The 21,167-nt window shown below is 41.6% G+C and overlaps 1 protein-coding gene across 1 annotated transcript in view; it reads left to right on the plus strand.

Annotated features, from left to right (window-relative positions):
* LOC115222960 (mitogen-activated protein kinase kinase kinase 7) overlaps positions 1 to 21,167 on the plus strand; it is a 187,274-nt gene that overhangs the window by 88,973 nt on the left and 77,134 nt on the right. Inside the window, exons 4-5 of the mRNA XM_036511993.1 lie at positions 268 to 406; positions 8,757 to 8,881. Of these exons, the coding sequence (XP_036367886.1) occupies positions 268 to 406; positions 8,757 to 8,881 (264 nt within the window). The remainder of the gene's footprint in view (positions 1 to 267; positions 407 to 8,756; positions 8,882 to 21,167) is intronic.

The raw sequence follows: 21,167 nt of genomic DNA on the forward strand, positions 1-21,167 counted from the left end.
ATTACTACCACCACCCATCACCACCACCACCACCACCACTACTACTACTACTACTACTACCACCACTGCCGCTACTACTGCTACTAGTCATATCACCATCACCGTCGCTGCTACTACCATTAGTCGTACCACCACCACACCACCACCACCACCATCACCATCACTTATTACTATTTTACTACTGGAATAATTTCAGTTATTGGTTTTTTTCGTTCTTTCTTTTTTTTTGGTTCTTATTTTTTCTTTCTGTTCTCTTTTATTTTCCAGTTCTTCACGGAGCTGGCCCGCAACCTGCATACACTGCAGCCCATGCCATCAGCTGGGCCCTGCAGTGTGCCAGAGGCGTGGAATATCTGCACAGTATGAAACCGAAAGCTCTCATTCATAGAGATCTCAAACCACCCAAGTAAATAACACTTTATATCTTTATCCGTTTTTTTGTTGTTGTTTTTGCTTGTTTCAGTCGTTGGATTGCGGCCCTCCTGGGGCCACTGCATTGAAGGGTTTTTTAGTCAAACAAGTCGTGCCTGGTACTTATTTTTTAAGAGTTGCACTTTTACTTTTTCCATTGGCCTCTCTTGCTGAACTGCTAAGTTTCAGGGACATCATAGACAAACCACTGTCAAGCACAAAGACAAAATGCACACATACACATGCACTTTGTCTGTCTGTCTGTCTCTCTCACTCACTCACTCACTCACACACACATACACACACATACTCATGCACTCACTCACACACACACTCACACACACATGCTCACACACACTTTCTCTCACAAACATGCTCTCACACACGCACTCACATTCTCACATGCACTCTCTCTCACACACACACACACCACACACACACACACACACACACACACACACACACTCACATTCTCATCCACCCACTCACTCACATTCTCACACATGCACACACTCACACACACGTTCTCTCACGAACACACTCATACACTCACACACACATGCACTCACACTCTCACACTCACTCATACACGATGGGCTTCCATACAATTTCTGTCTTCCGGTTTCCCTACTGGCACCACATAAAATGCACCCAGTACACTGTAAAGTGGTTGGCATTAAGAAGGGCATCCAGCTGTAGAAACCTTGCCATAAAATAGACAGTAGGGACCTGGTGCAGCTCTCTGGCTTTTTAGCTCCTGTCAAATCGTCCAACCCATACAGCATGGAATACAGACATTAGAAAACGATGACAACGACAACGTTGATGAAATTCCTCGTAAGGTATGGTAAGCCTGGATCTGTTGTAGAAGACATTTGCCCCATGCATGGATGTCCTTATGTAAAAGGTTGGAGATAAGACATTGCTTGTACATTGGTGATGCTTCTTTCCATTACATGATGACAAGTCAAGGAGACTCCCCCCTGCTCCACCATGTGAGTGTGGTGTGTCTGTGTGTATGTTATCATCTAATGTCTGCTTTCCTTGCTAGCATGTGTTGGACGATTTGACAGTAGCTGGGCAAGCGGAAAACTGCACCAGACTTCTGTGTCTGTTTTGGCCTTCCTAACACCAACCACCCAGCAGAGTGGATTGGGTGCTTTTTATGCGGCACCAGCACTGGCAGGGTCACCAAGTCACTTGCAACACAAAAGAAAACAACTTTTGTATCATCATTATCATCATTTAACATCCATTGTCCATGCTGACATGGGTTGGATGGTTTGACAAGGGCTGGCAAGCTGAGGGGCTGCACCAGACTCCAGCCTGATTTGACATGGTTTCTACAATTGGAGCCCTTCCTAACACCAACCACTCTGAGAGTGAGAGTAGTACTACTACTACTACCACTACCGCCACTGTCACCACTACTACTACTACCACCACCACCACCACCACTACTACTACTACTACTACTACTACTACTACTACTACTACCACCACCACCACCACTACTACTACCACCACTACTACTACTACTACCACCACCACTACTACTACCACTACTACCACCCCTACTACTACTACTACCACCACCACAGGTGCCAGTTGCATGACTCCAGTATGTGCCACGATTACAATCTCACTTGGCTCGATGGGTCTTCTACTCAAGCACGGCATATTGCATATTGGTATATTAATGTCATCATCATCATTTACATCCTTAATATGTGCTGGCATGGCTGGCATGGCTCAGACAATGTCCAGTGTGACAGGATCCGACAGGTGAGAGGGCTGTGCCTTGCTTTGTTGTTTGCTTTGGCATAAAGTCTACAGCTGGATGCCATTCTTAACACCAACCACTTTGCAGAGTGTGTTGGGTGGTTTTTTTTGGGTTTTTTGTGTGTGAGATCTTCAATGCTGTATGGGAGTGAGACATTGTGTCTGAGGGAAAGCAAAATGCCAGCTTTGGGAAGGACCGAGAGAGCAAAGTGTGGTGTGAAACTACTGGATAAAAGGGGGGGCTGAGGACTTGATGGGGATGCTGGGGTTGAAGGAATCGGTGGAGCAGCTGGCCAGGGTGAATGGAGTGGTATGGACGTGTGTTGAGGAGGGATGAGGATCATGTTCTGAGGAGAGCGCTTGAGTTTAAAGTGAACGAACTGTGAAAGTGACGGGCTTCTTTCAGTTTCCGTCTGCCAAATCCACTCGCAAGGCTTTGGTCGGCCCAGAGCGCTTGAGTTTAAAGTGAATGAACTGTGAAAGTGAGGTTGACCAAAGAAAACATGGAGGGGACAAGTGGAGGAGGTGATTGGGAGTGCTGGCTTGAGGAGGGAGGATGCCCAAAACCAGGCGAGATGGTGAGATTGTGTGAGAGCAGTTGCTGTATAAGACTGAGGTAGATCAAGCTATCCCTGTTCACGGGGACAAACCTGAATTTAAAATATTGGACATCATCATCATTATCATTAGTAAAGATTGTCATGTGCGCGTGCGTGCGTGCATGCGTGTGTGTGTGTGTGTAAGTGTGTGTGTGATGAGCTTCCATTCAGTTTCTGTCTGACAAATCTATCAACCCATACCTATTTCTTTACTACCCACAAGGGGCTAAACACAGAGGGGACAAACAAGGACAGACAAATGGATTAAGTTGATTAGATCGACCCCAGTGCGAAACTGGTTCTTAGTTTATCGACCCCGAAAGGATGAAAGGCAAAGTCGACCTCGGCGGTATTTGAACTCAGAAGAAATACCTATTTCTTTATTACTCTCAAGGGGCTAAACACAGAGGGGACAAACAAGGACAGACAAATGGATTAAGTTGATTAGATCGACCCCAGTGCGAAACTGGTTCTTAGTTTATCGACTCCGAAAGGATGAAAGGCAAAGTCGACCTCGGCGGTATTTGAACTCAGAAGAAATACCTATTTCTTTATTACTCTCAAGGGGCTAAACACAGAGGGGACAAACAAGGACAGACAAATGGATTAAGTTGATTAGATCGACCCCAGTGCGAAACTGGTTCTTAGTTTATCGACTCCGAAAGGATGAAAGGCAAAGTCGACCTCGGCGGTATTTGAACTCAGAAGAAATACCTATTTCTTTATTACTCTCAAGGGGCTAAACACAGAGGGGACAAACAAGGACAGACAAATGGATTAAGTTGATTAGATCGACCCCAGTGCGAAACTGGTTCTTAGTTTATCGACCCCGAAAGGATGAAAGGCAAAGTCGACCTCGGCGGTATTTGAACTCAGAAGAAATACCTATTTCTTTATTACTCTCAGGGGCTAAACACAGAGGGGACAAACAAGGACAGACAAATGGATTAAGTTGATTAGATCGACCCCAGTGCGAAACTGGTTCTTAGTTTATCGACCCCGAAAGGATGAAAGGCAAAGTCGACCTCGGCGGTATTTGAACTCAGAAGAAATACCTATTTCTTTATTACTCTCAAGGGGCTAAACACAGAGGGGACAAACAAGGACAGACAAATGGATTAAGTTGATTAGATCGACCCCAGTGCGAAACTGGTTCTTAGTTTATCGACTCCGAAAGGATGAAAGGCAAAGTCGACCTCGGCGGTATTTGAACTCAGAACATAACGGCAGACGAAATACGGCTACGCATTTCGCCCGGCGTGCTAACGTTTCAGCCAGCTCGCCGCATTCCTATCTATCAACCCATACCAGCTTGGAACATTAATGTCAAATGATGATGATGATAGTTATATACTTGAGTTAAATTTGACTATATTTGCATCATGCAGAAACAAATATGTGTATATACACATACATATACACACACAGGCATGTATACAGATGCCACTACATACACCCACACATGTATGTATACAGACACAGCTACACACACATGCAGGTAAATGAATGCACATGCGCGTTTATGCAAATAGACATTGATTTACACACATGTGCACCCGCACTCCTTAATGCATGCTTGTATGTATACACAACTCACACAGACACCCACTCCTAAACATCCAAGTACACTCACTCCCTCACTCTCTCACATACATACACTCACTCTCACATGCATAAATTCACGTTGATATACATCCGTACACCCATTAATGCACATATATGCATACAAATGTTATTGAAAATATTGATTTCTCTTGACTAAGCATAGCATTTTTATAATTAACCCTTTTCGTGATTATATTTCTAATGAGAAGACAACCTGTATGTTTCTACTAATGTTCAATTTAATGAAGATTTCAGAGGGATTTCATTAAATAATGTATAGCTATATTGTGCATATGCAATATATTATGTAATGTCTTTCTATATTATACATTGGTATACTTATATATTATATAGTCTTATGTAATATAGTTATAGAATGTATAATTATTATATATTGGTATACATATATATTATGTATTGTTATATAATATAGTTAACTGATGTATAAGTATATTATGCATATGTATTATATATCTTTATATATAAAAGTGAAGTTGTGTGAGTGTCTGTCTCCTACGATTTAGATTCTTAACTACTCCCACATTTTGCGGTGCAGTTTAACCAAAACTGGGTATCTTATAGTCGTGATTCATATCGAGCCCTTCTGGGTATTAGCGCGCGTCTACGATGAGTCTACGATTTTAAAAATAATTTACCATCATTTTTTCCCATTTTTAATGCATTTTTTCGCTATTATATAAGGGAAGTAACTCTCTAAAAATGTCTACGATGAGTCAATGATTTAAAAAAAAATTTACCATCATTTTTTTTCCATTTTGAATGCATTTTTTTGCTATTTTTTGGCTATAACTCTCTAAAAGTGCTTATATAGTTATTTCCCTTATAAACCCGAGCAACGCTGGGCGATACTGCAAGTTGTTATATAATATAGTTATGTGAAGGTGCATGGCTCAGTGGTTAGAGTGGGGAGCTTATGATCGTGAGGTTGTGAGTTTGAATCCTGGACCGGGCTGCGTGTTGTGTTCTTGAGCGAGACACTTTATTTCACGTTGCTCCAGTTCACTAAGCTGAGTGTGGCTAAAAAAGATGAACATTTGGTTTGATTATCTTTCATAAAATACAAACCGAAGTTACAAATTACAATGTAAATAATGTAAATAAAGTAAAATTACTACCTGCTTTTTTAGCAAGTTGATGCAGGTAGTTTATCCCGTCCCCCTCCGACTTTTAGTTCATGCTTTTGAAAAAGCTGTACTATTTATGGGATGACTCGATGTTTATGGGTATACTCTTTACTCTTTTACTTGTTTCAGTCATTTGACTGTGGCCATGCTAGAGCACCACCTTTAGTCGAACAAACCGACCCCGGGACTTATTCTTTGTAAGCCCAGTACTTATTCTATTGGTCTCTTTTTGCCGAACCACTAAGTGACGGGGATGTAAACACACCAGCATCGGTTGTCAAGCAATGCTAGGGGGACAAACACAGACACACAAATACACACACACACATATATATATATATATATACATATATACGACAGGCTTCTTTCAGTTTCCGTCTACCAAATCCACTCACAAGGCTTTGGTCGGCCCGAGGCTACAGCAGAAGACACTTGCCCAAGATGCCACGCAGTGGGACTGAACCCGGAACCATGTGGTTGGTTAGCAAGCTACTTACCACACAGCCACTCCTGCGCCTATGTGGACACAACAAGAGATTTACATGTGTTTTGGTCATGTAGATGGACCAGTAGCAAGGATAGAATATGAACCAGTGTCCTTTCAAATGGCAGTGAGACACCAGGACGATTCCACTAATTTTCCACTTAAATTTAATTCTTGTAATTTCTATTCAACCCCACCACCACCACCACCTCTAATTCCTCTGCTCTCTTCTGCTGTTCACCTTCTCTTTTCCCCAGTGCACATTTTAATATTCATTGATGCACATTATTTCAATTTTGAGTGATGAAGGTTTCAATTTTGATCGATGCACGTATGAATTTTGAATGATGCACATTAGAATGTTCACTGTTGCACATTCGAACATGATGTTTCCACCATTGGACATTTCAAAAATTTATTGATGTGCGTTTCAATTTTCATCGAGGTGCGTTTTTTTTTTTTTTTCCAATTTTGACCAATGCACATATTTGGGTTTTCTCTCAATGCACATTTCAGTTTTCACAAATGCAAAAATTCTAATTCATTGCTTCTTCATCGTTATCATCATCATTTAACGTCTGTATGCCGATTGCTTAAAGTGGTGAGAAGTTGTAGAAGAATGGGAGCCAGGAAGACATGGGACGAAGTATTTAAGGCCAATCTCAAAACGCTGAACCTTATGAAAGATGACAGGGGTCTGAGATATGTGGTACATTGCTGTACTTGAGAAGACCCACATTCCACAACAGAATTGAGATCCTAAAACCAAGGTGCCCTGTAAAAAAGCACTTATGCTGGTGCCATGTAAAAAGCATTGGTGTGTGCTGGTGCCATATTAAAAGCACTTGTACTGGTTCCACATAAAAAAGCACTGGTGATGGTACCACGTAAAAAGCAGTGGTGATGGTACCACGTAAAAAGCAGTGGTGATGGTGCCACGTAAAAAGCAGTGGTGATGGTACCACGTAAAAAGCAGTGGTGATGGTGCCACGTAAAAAGCAGTGGTGATGGTGCACGTAAAAAGCAGTGGTGATGGTGCCACGTAAAAAGCAGTGGTGATGGTACCACGTAAAAAGCAGTGGTGATGGTGCTCTGTAAAAAGCAATGGTTATGGTGCCACGTAAAAAGCAGTGGTGATGGTGCCACGTAAAAAGCAGTGGTGATGGTGCCACGTAAAAAGCAGTGGTGATGGTACCACGTAAAAAGCAGTGGTGATGGTGCCACGTAAAAAGCAGTGGTGATGGTACCACGTAAAAAGCAGTGGTGATGGTGCCATGGGTGTACCCTCATGGCACAAAAAGTTATAGAAAGAGAGAACGGGGACAGAGAATTGAGATGGTTGGACGGGTGGGTGGGTTTTTGAGAGTGTGACAGGAGGGTGACCAACAATTGGAGATCGGGATAGAAGTGGCTGCAGTGAATGGTGAACATGGATGAATGTGAGGTCAGTGGTGAATATGTGTTTGGGGTGGGGGTGAAGGAAAATAGGAATGGGTCAAGGAAGAGGAGGAGGAGGAGGTGATAAGGTAGCAATACTTAAAAAGAGGGAGGTGGAGAGCAACAATATAACTTTTTTACCTTTTATTTGTTTTGATCATTGAACTGTGGCCATGATGGAGCATTGCCTTGAAAGTATTTAGTCAAACAAAATGACCAGAGTACATCTACTTTTTTTTAAAGATGTATTTTATCAGTTCTCTTTTGCTTAACCACTAAGTCATGTGAATGTAAACCAACCAACTCTGGTTGTCTCAAGTGGTGGGAAGGAAGATGACATCATCATCATTATCAGCAACATTTTATGTCTACTCTCCATGCTGGTATGGGTTGGACGGTTTGACAGGAGCTGGCCAGGTAGGGGACTACACCAGGCTTCACTGTCTGTTTCGGCAGGATTTTTATTTTGCTGGATGCCCTTCCTAACACCAACCAAAACATACACACATAGGCACACACACACACATATAGGCCACCACACACACTAGCACATACCACACACACAACACAAGCCAACACACACACAAGCACACACACACACACCACACAACAACACACACACACACAAAAGCACACACACGCACACACACGCACACCACACACAAGCACACACACCACACACACACACAGCACCACACACACACACACAAGAACACACACACGCACACACAGCACACAACCACACACACACACAGCACACACACAACCAACACCACACACACACAGCACACACACACACAAGCCACACACACACGCACACACACACACAAGCACACACACACACAAGCACACACACGCACACACACACACGCACACACACACACACACACACAAGCACACACCACACACACACACACGCACACACACACACACACAAGCACACACAAGCACACACACAAGCACACACACGCACACACACACACACACAAGCACACACACACACACACACACACAAGGCTTCTACACAGTTTCTGTCTACGAAATTCTCTCACAAGGCATTGGTTGACCCAAGACTATAATAAAAGTCACTCGCCTAAGGTGCTGCAGAGTGGAACCGAACCGGAAACCACATGTCTGCAAAATGAGCTTCTTAACCACACAACCATGGAATAATTACCACAAAGGAATAATTACCGAATTCTTGTACTCATTTTTCAATCCTTAATTCTATATTTTACTCTATGCCAGTACAGTGTGGCTCTTACATAATTGACCTCTGACCTTCTTTTGCAGTTTGCTGCTGATAATGGGTGGAAAAGTATTGAAGATTTGTGACTTTGGTACTGCTTGTGACATTCAGACGCATATGACAAACAATAAAGGGAGTGCTGCATGGATGGCACCTGAAGTTTTTGAAGGTAAAGAAAACCCCCTTTTTTTTTATCTTTTACTTGTTTCAGTCATTGGACTGTGGCCATGCTGGGGCACCACCTTGAAAGGTTTTTTGGTTGGATGAATAGGCCCCCCCCAGTAGTTTTAAAAAAAAATTTTTAAGTCTGGTATTTCTATTGGTCTCTTTTCTCCAGACTGTTCAGTTATGGGGATGTAAACAAACCAATGCTGATTGTCAAGTGATGATGGAGAGACAAAAACACTCACACACACATAGACACACACACACACACACACTTATATATGGTGGACTTCTACTCAGTTTCCACCTATGTACGTCCATCCATTCATCCATACGTATAAATAGATAACAGTCACAATTACTGTTCCTAACACTAGCTTAACGATAACCAAGTTATTTTACAAAATTCGAAGCACCATCCGACCGTGGCCGTTTGCCAGCCTCACCTGGCCTCCGTGCCGGTGGCACGTAAAAAGCACCCACTACACTCACTCACAGAGTGGTTGGCGTTAGGAAGGGCATCCAGCCGTAGAAACATTGCCAGATCAGACTAGGCCTGGTGCAGCCTTCTGGCTTCCCAGACCCCAGTTGAACCGTCCAACCCATGCCAGCATGGAAAGCGGACGCTAAATGATGATGATGATTTAAAGTAATTGAGAGAAACACAGAACATCTCAAAATAAATACAGTAACGAAAGGGTTAAATAACTTTAATCACATTATATGCAAATTTACCAAAATTTTCATAAAATAATGACGCCACTGTTGTGTAGCTGTTTAAAAGCCGAATGCTGAATCTTCTTTCTATTGTTCCTTGTCATCGGTGATCCTTGCTACTCGGTTATTATTGGTCAGCGTTGTCAGTGATATAAGTAGTAGTTCTATCATTTAGCAACGCTACCATAATTTTCACAAATAAAACACAGTGGTTTCCATTTGCTCGTATTTCCATTTACATCTATGTAAAACTAATTATCTGTCCATTTTTCATCAGTGGAACTATTTCTAAATCCAAACCTGACATAAGTAATATTGATGACGATATTCTGGTCTGTGGTTGGTCAGAAGAAAAGAAGACTTCACAAGACATTAAATCTGTGTTTAATGATATTGCATGATGATGACGACATCACGTTCAGTCACAAGACGCGTATATTTTTGGTGTGCTTGTAGTTTCAGATTCAGATCTACTGCTTGGAACCTTGGGCAAGTGTTTTCTACTGTTGTTGTTGTTAAGCAACAAGACGGGTAAGGGTGATTAGGTGATGGTCTAGGGCTTAGGGGGCGGGAGACCCCAGACCTTGGCAAAAAAAAAAAAAAGCTTGGTTGTCTCGTTGTAGTCGAGGGCTCTTCGTTGACGCCCGACACCACTGGGAGGTGGCCCTCGAAGTCGCTGGAAATGGAGATCTCCAGGTTCAAATTCTTGAATGGCAGTGTCTTTTGCTGTAGCCATGGGCTGTGATCAAAGCCTTGTGAATGGATTTGGTAGATGGAAACTGAAAGAGGCCCACTGGCACATGACTTAGCAGTCAGGGTGTTGCACTCCTGGTCAAGTGATCATGATTTCATTTCCTAGACTGAGTGGGGCATTGTGTTTTTGATCAAAACACTTCGTCTCATGTTGCTATGTGTTACCTTTGCACCCGTTCAGACAATGTCGATTTGATGGAGGACAGTAAGCTAATATGCAGCATGAACATTTGATCTCTATAAACAAATCATTTGTGCAGGTCGTTAGGCAAAAGGCTTTATGCTTATATGTTGTCTTCGAGATGAGAGTCCATCATATATGTGTGTGCGAGTGTGTGTGTGTGTGTGTGTCCATCCTTCTTGTGGCATTGTGTGATGTTGTATAATAAGTATGACTGTTATACAAGCAGGATGAAGCTCTGCCATCTGATAAACAGAAAAATTTATCTGTAAGAGCTTGTTTTTTTTTTTTTTCCTATGAAACAAGGGCTTAGGGAGAAATCAGGTTTTGTTCTGTGAGAAGATTTAATTATCATTTCTCTTGCTTCAAAATATTAAGAACAAAACATTAAGAACAAGTACATCTGTCCTTGTTTATTCATTTATTCCCGATCCATTTATCACTGATCCAGCTAACACAGGATGCTCAATTGTGAAGTGTGTTATGCTTGCCATAAATTGATCTTTGATAACATGGGTCAATGATCAGGGGAAGAAAGATGCTGCTTGGACGACAAAAGCATGCTCCAGTGACCATCCACAATGCTCAAGACAGCTTGGGGTCTTGCAACGAAACCAGTTTATTCCCATATGTACTGTTATCCATTTATCATTTATCACTGGTTCTTTTCCTTTTCTTGAGTCAAACACTTGTGATAAATGAGGACAGGCGTATAAGGTGTTGCCCATCAGTGTCATGACGGTGGAATGGAAAAACAGTGCAGCTTCTTGAAACCAAAGTATGGTGACCTGACAGCAGCAAAAATATAGTTGAGAATTAGGAATTGTTTTATAGGTGCAGTCATGGCTGTGTGGTAAGAAGCTTGCTTCTCAATCACATGGTTCTGAGTTCAGTCCCATTGCTTGGCATCTTGGGCAAGTGTCTTCTACTACAGCCTCAGGCCAACCAAAGCCTTGTGAGTGGATTTGGTAGACAGAAAATGAAAAAAGCTTGTTTTATATATGTATATATATGCATATATCTATGTGTGTCTGTCTGTCTGTATTTGTCCTCCACCACTGCTTGACAGCTGGTGTTTGTGTGTTTATGTCCCTGTAACTTAGCAGTTTGGCAAAAGAGACCTATAGAATAAATATTAGACTTCAAAAAATAACACGTCCTTGGGTTGAATTGTTTGACTGAAGCCCTTCAAGGCGGTGCCCCAGCATGGCCACAGTCAAATGACTGAAACAAATAGAAGATACAAGAAAAGATAAAGATGTGTGTGTGTGTGTGTCATATATTTGAATTACTGGAACCTTTTACCTTTATTCAGATTATTCTGTCTAATGTACCGCTTATTTATTCGCATAGTTTTGAGTTACCCTCTTTTTTGTTTTTACTCTTTTTACTTGTTTCAGTCATTTGACTGCGGCTATGCTGGAGCACCACCTTTAATTGAGCAACTTGACCCCGGGACTTATTCTTTTTGTAAGCCCAGTACTTATTCTATCGGTCTCTTTTGCCGAACCGCTAAGTAACGGAGACATAAACACACCAGCATTGGTTGTCAAGCAATGCTAGGGTTAGACACACACGCATATATATAATATATATATATACACATATATACGACGGGCTTCTTTTCAGTTTCCGTCTACCAAATCCACTCACAAGGCTTTCGTCAGCCTGAGGCTATAGTAGAAGACACTTGCCCAAGGTGCCACGCAGTGGGAGTGAACTCGGAACCATGTGGCTGGTAAGCAAGCTACTTACCACACAGCCACGTGCTGTCATGCCTGTGTATTATCTTGTTGCTTTGAGATTGTATGTTTTTAGAATGACATTGCAGGGTAAGTGTGAGAGGCCAGACGACAGATCTGGCCCGTTTGGACAAAAGACAGGAAGAATATTTGGGCTGGATAGGGCCAGTTTAAAAGCTAAAGGGTTAATAATGTCCACAGTGCCAAAGATATGGGAGGAACTATATCAAACTTTTAAGGGGCTTCTATTTTGTAGGGAATCGTTATTAGTTGTAGATGTGGCATCATATTGATCTGAGATATTTGTTATGAAGTCAGCCAGAACTCGGAATCTGATTAGCTGCATAGAATTTCTTTTTACCTCTTTGGGAATTCCTAAAAGAATTGTTTCTGACAACAATCCACAGTTGATAAGCTGTGAGTTCAAAGAGTGTTTCGAACAATGGGGATCACAACATCCAAGAATCCAGCCCTACCGTCCTCAATGAAATGCTTTTAGCGGAAAGAATCAATGGAGCCTTTGTCCAAGTAATCAAATGATCCGTTGAAGAAGGCAAACAGTTGAGGAGAGATGTTGAGGAATTTTTATTGCTCTACAGGGACACTCCTTCATTCATTGACAAAGATTGTGCCATCGATTCCACCCATAAATTGCTTCTTATTTGATCAACTTGCACATTATCAAATTCTGTGTAACAGACAAAAATGTAGGGTAGGTAGTAGTAGTGGTGGTAATAATAGGAAAAAACTAACACGAAAAAATAATGTGATGGTTGGAATGTCAAGAATTAGGCCACAAGGAAGCTGATATCCTTATTGTCTTGAAAAATCGACTTGCAGGAATATACCAACCAAACTTAACCTTTTTCCCCTGTGAAGCTTTTCCATAAGTTTGTCCGAAATGTCCAGGCTGGTTTTGCAGACAGTTAGCCAGTCCTTTTTCAATAGGCTCTGAGCAATATAAAGGTTTCCTTTCACAAGTCCCAAGTTACTCTGGGACTTACGAAAGGAATTGGTAATGTGTATCATATATGATGTAAGGATATCAGGGAAATATGTTGTCTGTATTGAATGATACGCAAGGCAGGTAAAGGTTTGTTCTTTAACTCTTTCGTTACTGTATTTATTTTGAGATGCTCTGTGTTTCTTTCAATTACTTTAAACCTTTCGTTACCAACCCGGCTGAAACCGGCTCTGGCTCTGAGTACAAATGTCTTACTCTTTTTACTCTTTTACTCTTTTACTTGTTTCAGTCATTTGACTGCGGCCATGCTGGAGCACCACCTTTAGTCGAGCTCATCGACCCCGGGGCTTATTCTTTGTAAGCCCAGTACTTATTCTTTCGCTCTCTTTTGCCGAACCGCTAAGTGACGGGGACGTAAACACACCAGCATCGGTTGTCAAGCAATGCTAGGGGGACAAACACAGACACACAAATACATATATATATACATATATACGACAGGCTTCTTTCAGTTTCCGTCTACCAAATCCACTCACAAGGCATTGGTCGGCCCGGGGCTATAGCAGAAGACACTTGCTCAAGGTGCCACACAGTGGGACTGAACCCGGAACCATGTGGTTGGTTAGCAAGCTACTTACCACACAGCCACTCCTGCGCCTTGTCTTGTTTACATAAGTTTTGAATTAAAATTTTCCACCAAACCTTAGTCACAATTTATGTTCCTGACACTAGCTGAATGATAACTATGTTATTTTACTAAATTCTTTGTTATATTTAAAGTAATTGAAAGGAACACAGAGCATCTCAAAATAAATACAGTAACAAAAGGGTTAAATATAACAAAGAATTTACTCAAGAACATAGTGCACCACTTGGAATCAAATTCAGGACCTTATGACGGTGGGCTTAATATCCTAACCACTAAGCCACCTGCATTTGCGTGCACACACACACACACACACACACACACAGAGACACATTCTTTTATGTGTTCCAGTCATTTGATTGTGGCCATGCTAGAGCACCGCCTTAAAGGATTTTAGTTGGAGAAATCAATCCCAGAACTCATTCTTTGTAAGCCTAGTACTTATTCTATCAGTCTCTTTTGCCGAACCACTAAGTTACAGGGATGTAAACACACTAACATCAGTTGTCAAAGACACACACACACACATAAATATATATGCATACGTATACAACAGGCTTCTTTCAGTTTCCGTCTACCAAATCCACTCAGAAGGCTTTGGTTAGCCTGAGGCTATAGTAGAAGACACTTGCCCAAGGTGCCACACAGTGGGACTGATCTTGGAACCATGTCATTGAGAATCAAGCCATTCCTGTGCCCACACACACACATACACACACACACACACACACATACACACACACATAATGTATGTATGTATGAACCAGGGGTTGTGGTGATTTAATGTGCTTAAGACACGTCAAGCTAAGTAAAATCGCTGTCATCCATACACACAGGTTTGTCCTTTACCGGCGCTAGTGCCACATAAACTGCACCTGTGCTGGTGCTGTGTAAACGCACCTGTACTGGTGGCATGTAAAAAGCACCCAGGACATTCTGTGAAGTGGTTGGCATTAGGAAGGGCATCCAGCTGTAGAAACCATGCCACAGTAGACAGTTGGATTCCGGCCAGCTCATGTCAAACCGTCCAACCCATACCAGCATGGCAAACAGATTTTAAATGACGATGATGATATATATATATCTATATATATATCGAAGGCGGCGAGCTGGCAGAAACGTTAGCACGCCGGGCGAAATGCGTAGCCGTATTTCGTCTGTCGTTACGTTCCGAGTTCAAATTCCGCCGAGGTCGACTTTGCCTTTCATCCTTTCGGGGTCGATAAATAAAGTACCAGTTTCGCACTGGTGTCGATGTAATCGACTCAATCCCTTTGTCTGTCCCCTCTATGTTTAGCCCCTTGTGGGCAGTAAAGAAATATATATATATATATATAAGGCAGCGAGCTGGCAGAAACTTTAGCACACCGGGCGAAATGCTTAGCGGTATTGCGTCTGTCGTTGCGTTCTGAGTTCAAATTCTGCTGAGGTCGACTTTGCCTTTCATCCTTTCGGGGTCGATAAATTAAGTACCAGTTACGCACTGGGGTCGATGTAATCGACTTAATCCGTTTGTCTGTCCTTGTTTGTCCCCTCTATGTTTAGCCCCTTGTGGGCAATAAAGAAACATATATATATATATATCTATATCTGTTTATATATATATATTTGTGCACACATACACACACAGTTGTATGAATTGGCAGGGCGAAAGGGATAAGATTAAGAAAGAGCGAAGAAGATCCCTTAGATTTGATTATTGGAATAAGATGTTAGTCGTTTTCAACGAAATCGTTGTTAATTGGTCAGTATAGAACTGTTAACAGAATTATACTGCTGACAAATTACAGAAATTATTTTTTATTGCCATGAATGAAATTGCTATATTTATTTATTCTGTGGGAGAAGAAAAAAAAAATATATAAAATAGTTCTTTTTTTATATTATTTTTTTTGCCTTTTCTTGTATTTATACTGTTTTTTTTTCTCAGTTGTTTCCAATAGTAAGCACTTTTTTCTTTAGTGTATTTTTTTTTTTACTTTTTCAGAGTTTTTTTTTTAACCTATTTAGAATTTTATATTTCGGATCGTTGCTCTCTGTCACTGTCATTTTTTTGACAGTTTGTCTGTTTCTGTCTTTCTCACTCTCTCTCTCTCTTTCTTCCCTTTCTCTTTCTCCTGTTCTCTCTTTCTCTCCCTGCCCCTCTCTTTCTCTCTCTCTCTCTCTCTCTCTGAGTTGACTTTAAAGGATAATAATAACAGTCTTTCATAAATAAATAAATAGGTAAGGAAAACAATGATTACCTAAAACAACAGCAGAATAAAGAAATTATAGAAAAAGGATAAAAATTTAAAGTGGAAGTTGCAGAGTGTGGTGGGGGTGGTGGTGGTAGGGAGGAACAGAATTAATAAAAAAATATTAATAAAAATACAAAGGAGATAAAAAAAAGACAATAAACAAATGGATCAAATCAAAATAAACATAAACCAGCAGAAGGATAACTCACTCCACTTTCCTCATATCTTTCTCCCTCCCTGCCATTTCCTCTCCCTACCCCTCTTTCTTTTCTCCATCTGTCTCCCTTCCTACTCTCTTCTCTCACCCTCTCCTGTTCCTCTGCTTCCCTTCCTGACTTTCACTCCCCCTCACACCATCTCCCTCACTTCGCCCTCCTCTCCTAATTCCCCCTCTCCATCTACTTCTGCTTCCTTTCTAACTCTAACTCTCCACCTTCCCCTTTCATCTCTGCCTCTCCCCCTACCTTCTGCTCCTCACCTCCCCATCAGCTCTCTCTTAATGCAGTTGTAAGTTGTTAGATTTCTTGTTCAATTTCCACCGGGATCGACTTCGCCTTTCATCCTTTCAGGGTCGTTTAAATAAGCACCAGTATTTTTTTACATGTTTAAGGTGGATAGACGAACGTTGAGGTGGTTTGGCCACATGGAGAGGATGGATGAGAAGCAGATGGGAAGGTGGGTGATGAAGGCAGAAATGGTAGGCAGCAGAACCAGAGGCAGGCCATGGTTTGTGTGGATGGATGGAGTGAGGACAGCTTTGGTGATTACAGGTGTTGGAATGAGAGAAGCAAGAGAGTTTATAAATGATCAGAAAGCTTGGAGAGTGTTTGCGGATGGATGAGTGAAGTTGATGTTGCTCAAAGGGGTACGGAACGAGCATGACGCAGTGGGGGTAAACCAGCATATGCTGTTGGGCCCTGCTGCTGATATTGGGGGTTGCGTTCTATGCCTTGACTTGAGCATAGAACGGGGCTCGTCCCTTTCAGCTGGGAAATGAATGGAAAGCCTGGTGTGTGTCTTGTTGTGGCTACCCACTCCTAAAAAAATGGGGAATAAGTCTGGGTATATATATATAAAAAAAAAAGATTATTATTATTATTATTATTGAAAGGTGGTAACCACAATCAGAATTGTTAGCATGTTGAGTGAAATGCTGCTAAGCATTTTGCCTGTCTTTACGTTCTGAGTTCAAGTTCCGCCAAGGTTGACTTTGTCTTTCACTGTTTCAGAGTTGATGAAGTAAGCACCAGTTGTGCACTGGGGTTGATGTAATTGGCTTAACGTTAGCATGCCGGGCGAAATGCTTAGCAGTATTTTGTGTCTTTACGTTCTGAGTTCAAATTCCACTGAGGTTGACTTTGTCTTTCACTGTTTCAGAGTTGATGAAGTAAGCACCAGTTGTGCACTGGGGTTGATGTAATTGGCTTAACGTTAGCATGCCGGGCGAAATGCTTAGCAGTATTTTGTGTCTTTACGTTCTGAGTTCAAATTCCACTGAGGTTGACTTTGTCTTTCACTGTTTCAGAGTTGATGAAGTAAGCACCAGTTGTGCACTGGGGTTGATGTAATTGGCTTAACGTTAGCATGCCGGGCGAAATGCTTAGCAGTATTTTGTGTCTTTACGTTCTGAGTTCAAATCCACTGAGGTTGACTTTGTCTTTCACTGTTTCAGAGTTGATGAGTAAGCACCAGTTTGCACTGGGGTTGATGTAATTGGCTTAACGTTAGCATGCCGGGCGAAATGCTCAGCAGTATTTTGTGTCTTTACGTTCTGAGTTCAAATTCCACTGAGGTTGACTTTGTCTTTCACTGTTTCAGAGTTGATGAAGTAAGCACCAGTTGTGCACTGGGGTTGATGTAATTGGCTTAACGTTAGCATGCCGGGCGAAATGCTTAGCAGTATTTTGTGTCTTTACGTTCTGAGTTCAAATTCCACTGAGGTTGACTTTGCCTTTCACTGTTTCAGAGTTGATGAAGTAAGCACCAGTTGTGCACTGGGGTTGATGTAATTGGCTTAACGTTAGCATGCCGGGCGAAATGCTTAGCAGTATTTTGTGTCTTTACGTTCTGAGTTCAAATTCCACTGAGGTTGACTTTGTCTTTCACTGTTTCAGAGTTATGAAGTAAGCACCAGTTGTGCACTGGGGTTGATGTAATTGGCTTAACGTTAGCATGCCGGGCGAAATGCTCAGCAGTATTTTGTGTCTTTACGTTCTGAGTTCAAATTCCACTGAGGTTGACTTTGTCTTTCACTGTTTCAGAGTTGATGAAGTAAGCACAGTTGTGCACTGGGGTTGATGTAATTGGCTTAACGTTAGCATGCCGGGCGAAATGCTTAGCAGTATTTTTTGTGTCTTTACGTTCTGAGTTCAAATTCCACTGAGGTGACTTTGTCTTTCACTGTTTCAGAGTTTGAAGTAAGTAAGCACCAGTTGTGCACTGGGGTTGATGTAATTGGCTTAACGTTAGCATGCCGGGCGAAATGCTTAGCAGTATTTTGTGTCTTTACGTTCTGAGTTCAAATTCCACTGAGGTTGACTTTGTCTTTCACTGTTTCAGAGTTGATGAAGTAAGCACCAGTTGTGCACTGGGGTGATGTATTGGCTTAACGTTAGCATGCCGGGCGAAATGCTTAGCAGTATTTTGTGTCTTTACGTTCTGAGTTCAAATTCCACTGAGGTTGACTTTGTCTTTCACTGTTTCAGAGTTGATGAAGTAAGCACCAGTTGTGCACTGGGGTTGATGTAATTGGCTTAACGTTAGCATGCCGGGCGAAATGCTTAGCAGTATTTTGTGTCTTTACGTTCTGAGTTCAAATTCCACTGAGTTGACTTTGTCTTTCACTGTTTCAGAGTTGATGAAGTAAGCACCAGTTGTGCACTGGTTGATGTAATTGGCTTAACGTTAGCATGCCGGGCGAAATGCTTAGCAGTATTTTGTGTCTTTTACGTTCTGAGTTTCAAATTCCACTGAGGTTGACTTTGTCTTTCACTGTTTCAGAGTTGATGAAGTAAGCACCAGTTGTGCACTGGGTTGATGTAATGGCTTAACGTTAGCATGCCGGGCGAAATGCTTAGCAGTATTTTGTGTCTTTACGTTCTGAGTTCAAATTCCACTGAGGTGACTTGTCTTTCACTGTTTCAGAGTTGATGAAGTAAGCACCAGTTGTGCACTGGGGTTGATGTAATTGGCTTAACGTTAGCATGCCGGGCGAAATGCTTAGCAGTATTTTGTGTCTTTACGTTCTGAGTTCAAATTCCACTGAGGTTGACTTTGTCTTTCACTGTTTCAGAGTTGATGAAGTAAGCACCAGTTGTGCACTGGGGTTGATGTAATTGGCTTAACGTTAGCATGCCGGCGAAATGCTTAGCAGTATTTTGTGTCTTTACGTTCTGAGTTCAAATTCCACTGAGGTTGACTTTGTCTTTCACTGTTTCAGAGTTGATGAAGTAAGCACCAGTTGTGCACTGGGGTTGATGTAATTGGCTTAACGTTAGCATGCCGGGCGAAATGCTCAGCAGTATTTTGTGTCTTTACGTTCTGAGTTCAAATTCCACTGAGGTTGACTTTGCCTTTCATCCTTTCAGGGTCGACAAATTAAGTACCAGTTGCATACTGGGCTCGATCTAATCGACTGGCCTCCTCCACCAAAATTTCAGGCCTTGTGCCTCGAGTAGAAAAGAATCGGCTTAGCCCTTCCTGAAATTGCTGGCCTTGTGCCAAAATATCAAACCATTATTATTGCTGCTGCTACCACTACTACTACTACTTTTACTACTTTGTCCAAGCCAAATGTCATTCCTCCTCTCTTGTATTTCTGTAAAAGACATTCTGGGAATAAGGAAAGGGTAAAAAAAAAAAAAAAAAAGGAAGATAAGAAATTTATTTAAAGCAATAGTAATAGTCATTTCTACTATAGGCACAAGGCCTGGATTTTCTGGGGAGTGGGGACAGCTGATCACATCGACCCCAGTACTCAACTGGTACTTAATTTGTAGACCCTGATAGGATGAAAGGCAAAGTCAACCATGGCAGAATTTGAACTCAGAATGTAGTGGCAAGCAAAATATCGCTAAGTATTTCGACCAGCGTGCTAATGATTCTGCCTGCTTGCCACCTTAAAGCAATAGTAATGATAATAACGATGATGATGATGATGATAAAATTAAACAATGTAAGAGGAGATAATTCTTGGGGGAAATGATATATAAATTGAGTAAATGGTTTGTCATTTTGGAAATTCTTTGGCAAACTCACCTCTTCCATTAATACGGAACAATGTTGTTTGAAGTTGATGCTGCTTGTTAACAGGAACTACACTCTTGAGTTTTTCTGCTGTGTTTAGAGAAGTTCTTCAATAAATAAAGGAAAATCGAAAATTAAACAAATGAAAGCCATCTGTGTATGTATACCATGTGCACGCACATACGCATGTGGGTATATGTAGTATGTATAAATGCAGGTATTAAAGTATATATATATATATATATATAGTTAATCCAAACAAGAAAGCACAAAAGAACACAACAACGCGAGGACGTGGAACAAATATAGTATTATTGGACGCTCAGGAAAGAAGGAAAGAAGGAGGGTTTCGAGCGGAGCTCTTCGTCGGAAACATTGGAGAAGGAAAGATCCAGAGAAGGGAAGACAGAGGAAAAAAAATATAGTATTATTGGACGCTTAGGAAAGAAGGAAAGAAGGAGGGTTTCGAGCGGAGCTCTTTGTCGGAAACATTGGAGAAGGAAAGATCCAGAGAAGGGAAGACAGAGGAAAAAAAATATAGTATTATTGGACGCTTAGGAAAGAAGGAAAGAAGGAGGGTTTCGAGCGGAGCTCTTGGTCGGAAACATTGGAGAAGGAAGATCCAGAGAAGGGAAGACAGAGGAAAAAAAATATAGTATTATTGGACGCTTAGGAAAGAAGGAAAGAAGGAGGGTTTCGAGCGGAGCTCTTTGTCGGAAACATTGGAGAAGGAAGATCCAGAGAAGGGAAGACAGAGGAAAAAAAATATAGTATTATTGGACGCTTAGGAAAGAAGGAAAGAAGG

The sequence above is a fragment of the Octopus sinensis genome, linkage group LG21 (genome assembly GCF_006345805.1).
Source record: "Octopus sinensis linkage group LG21, ASM634580v1, whole genome shotgun sequence".
NCBI lineage: Eukaryota > Metazoa > Mollusca > Cephalopoda > Octopoda > Octopodidae > Octopus > Octopus sinensis.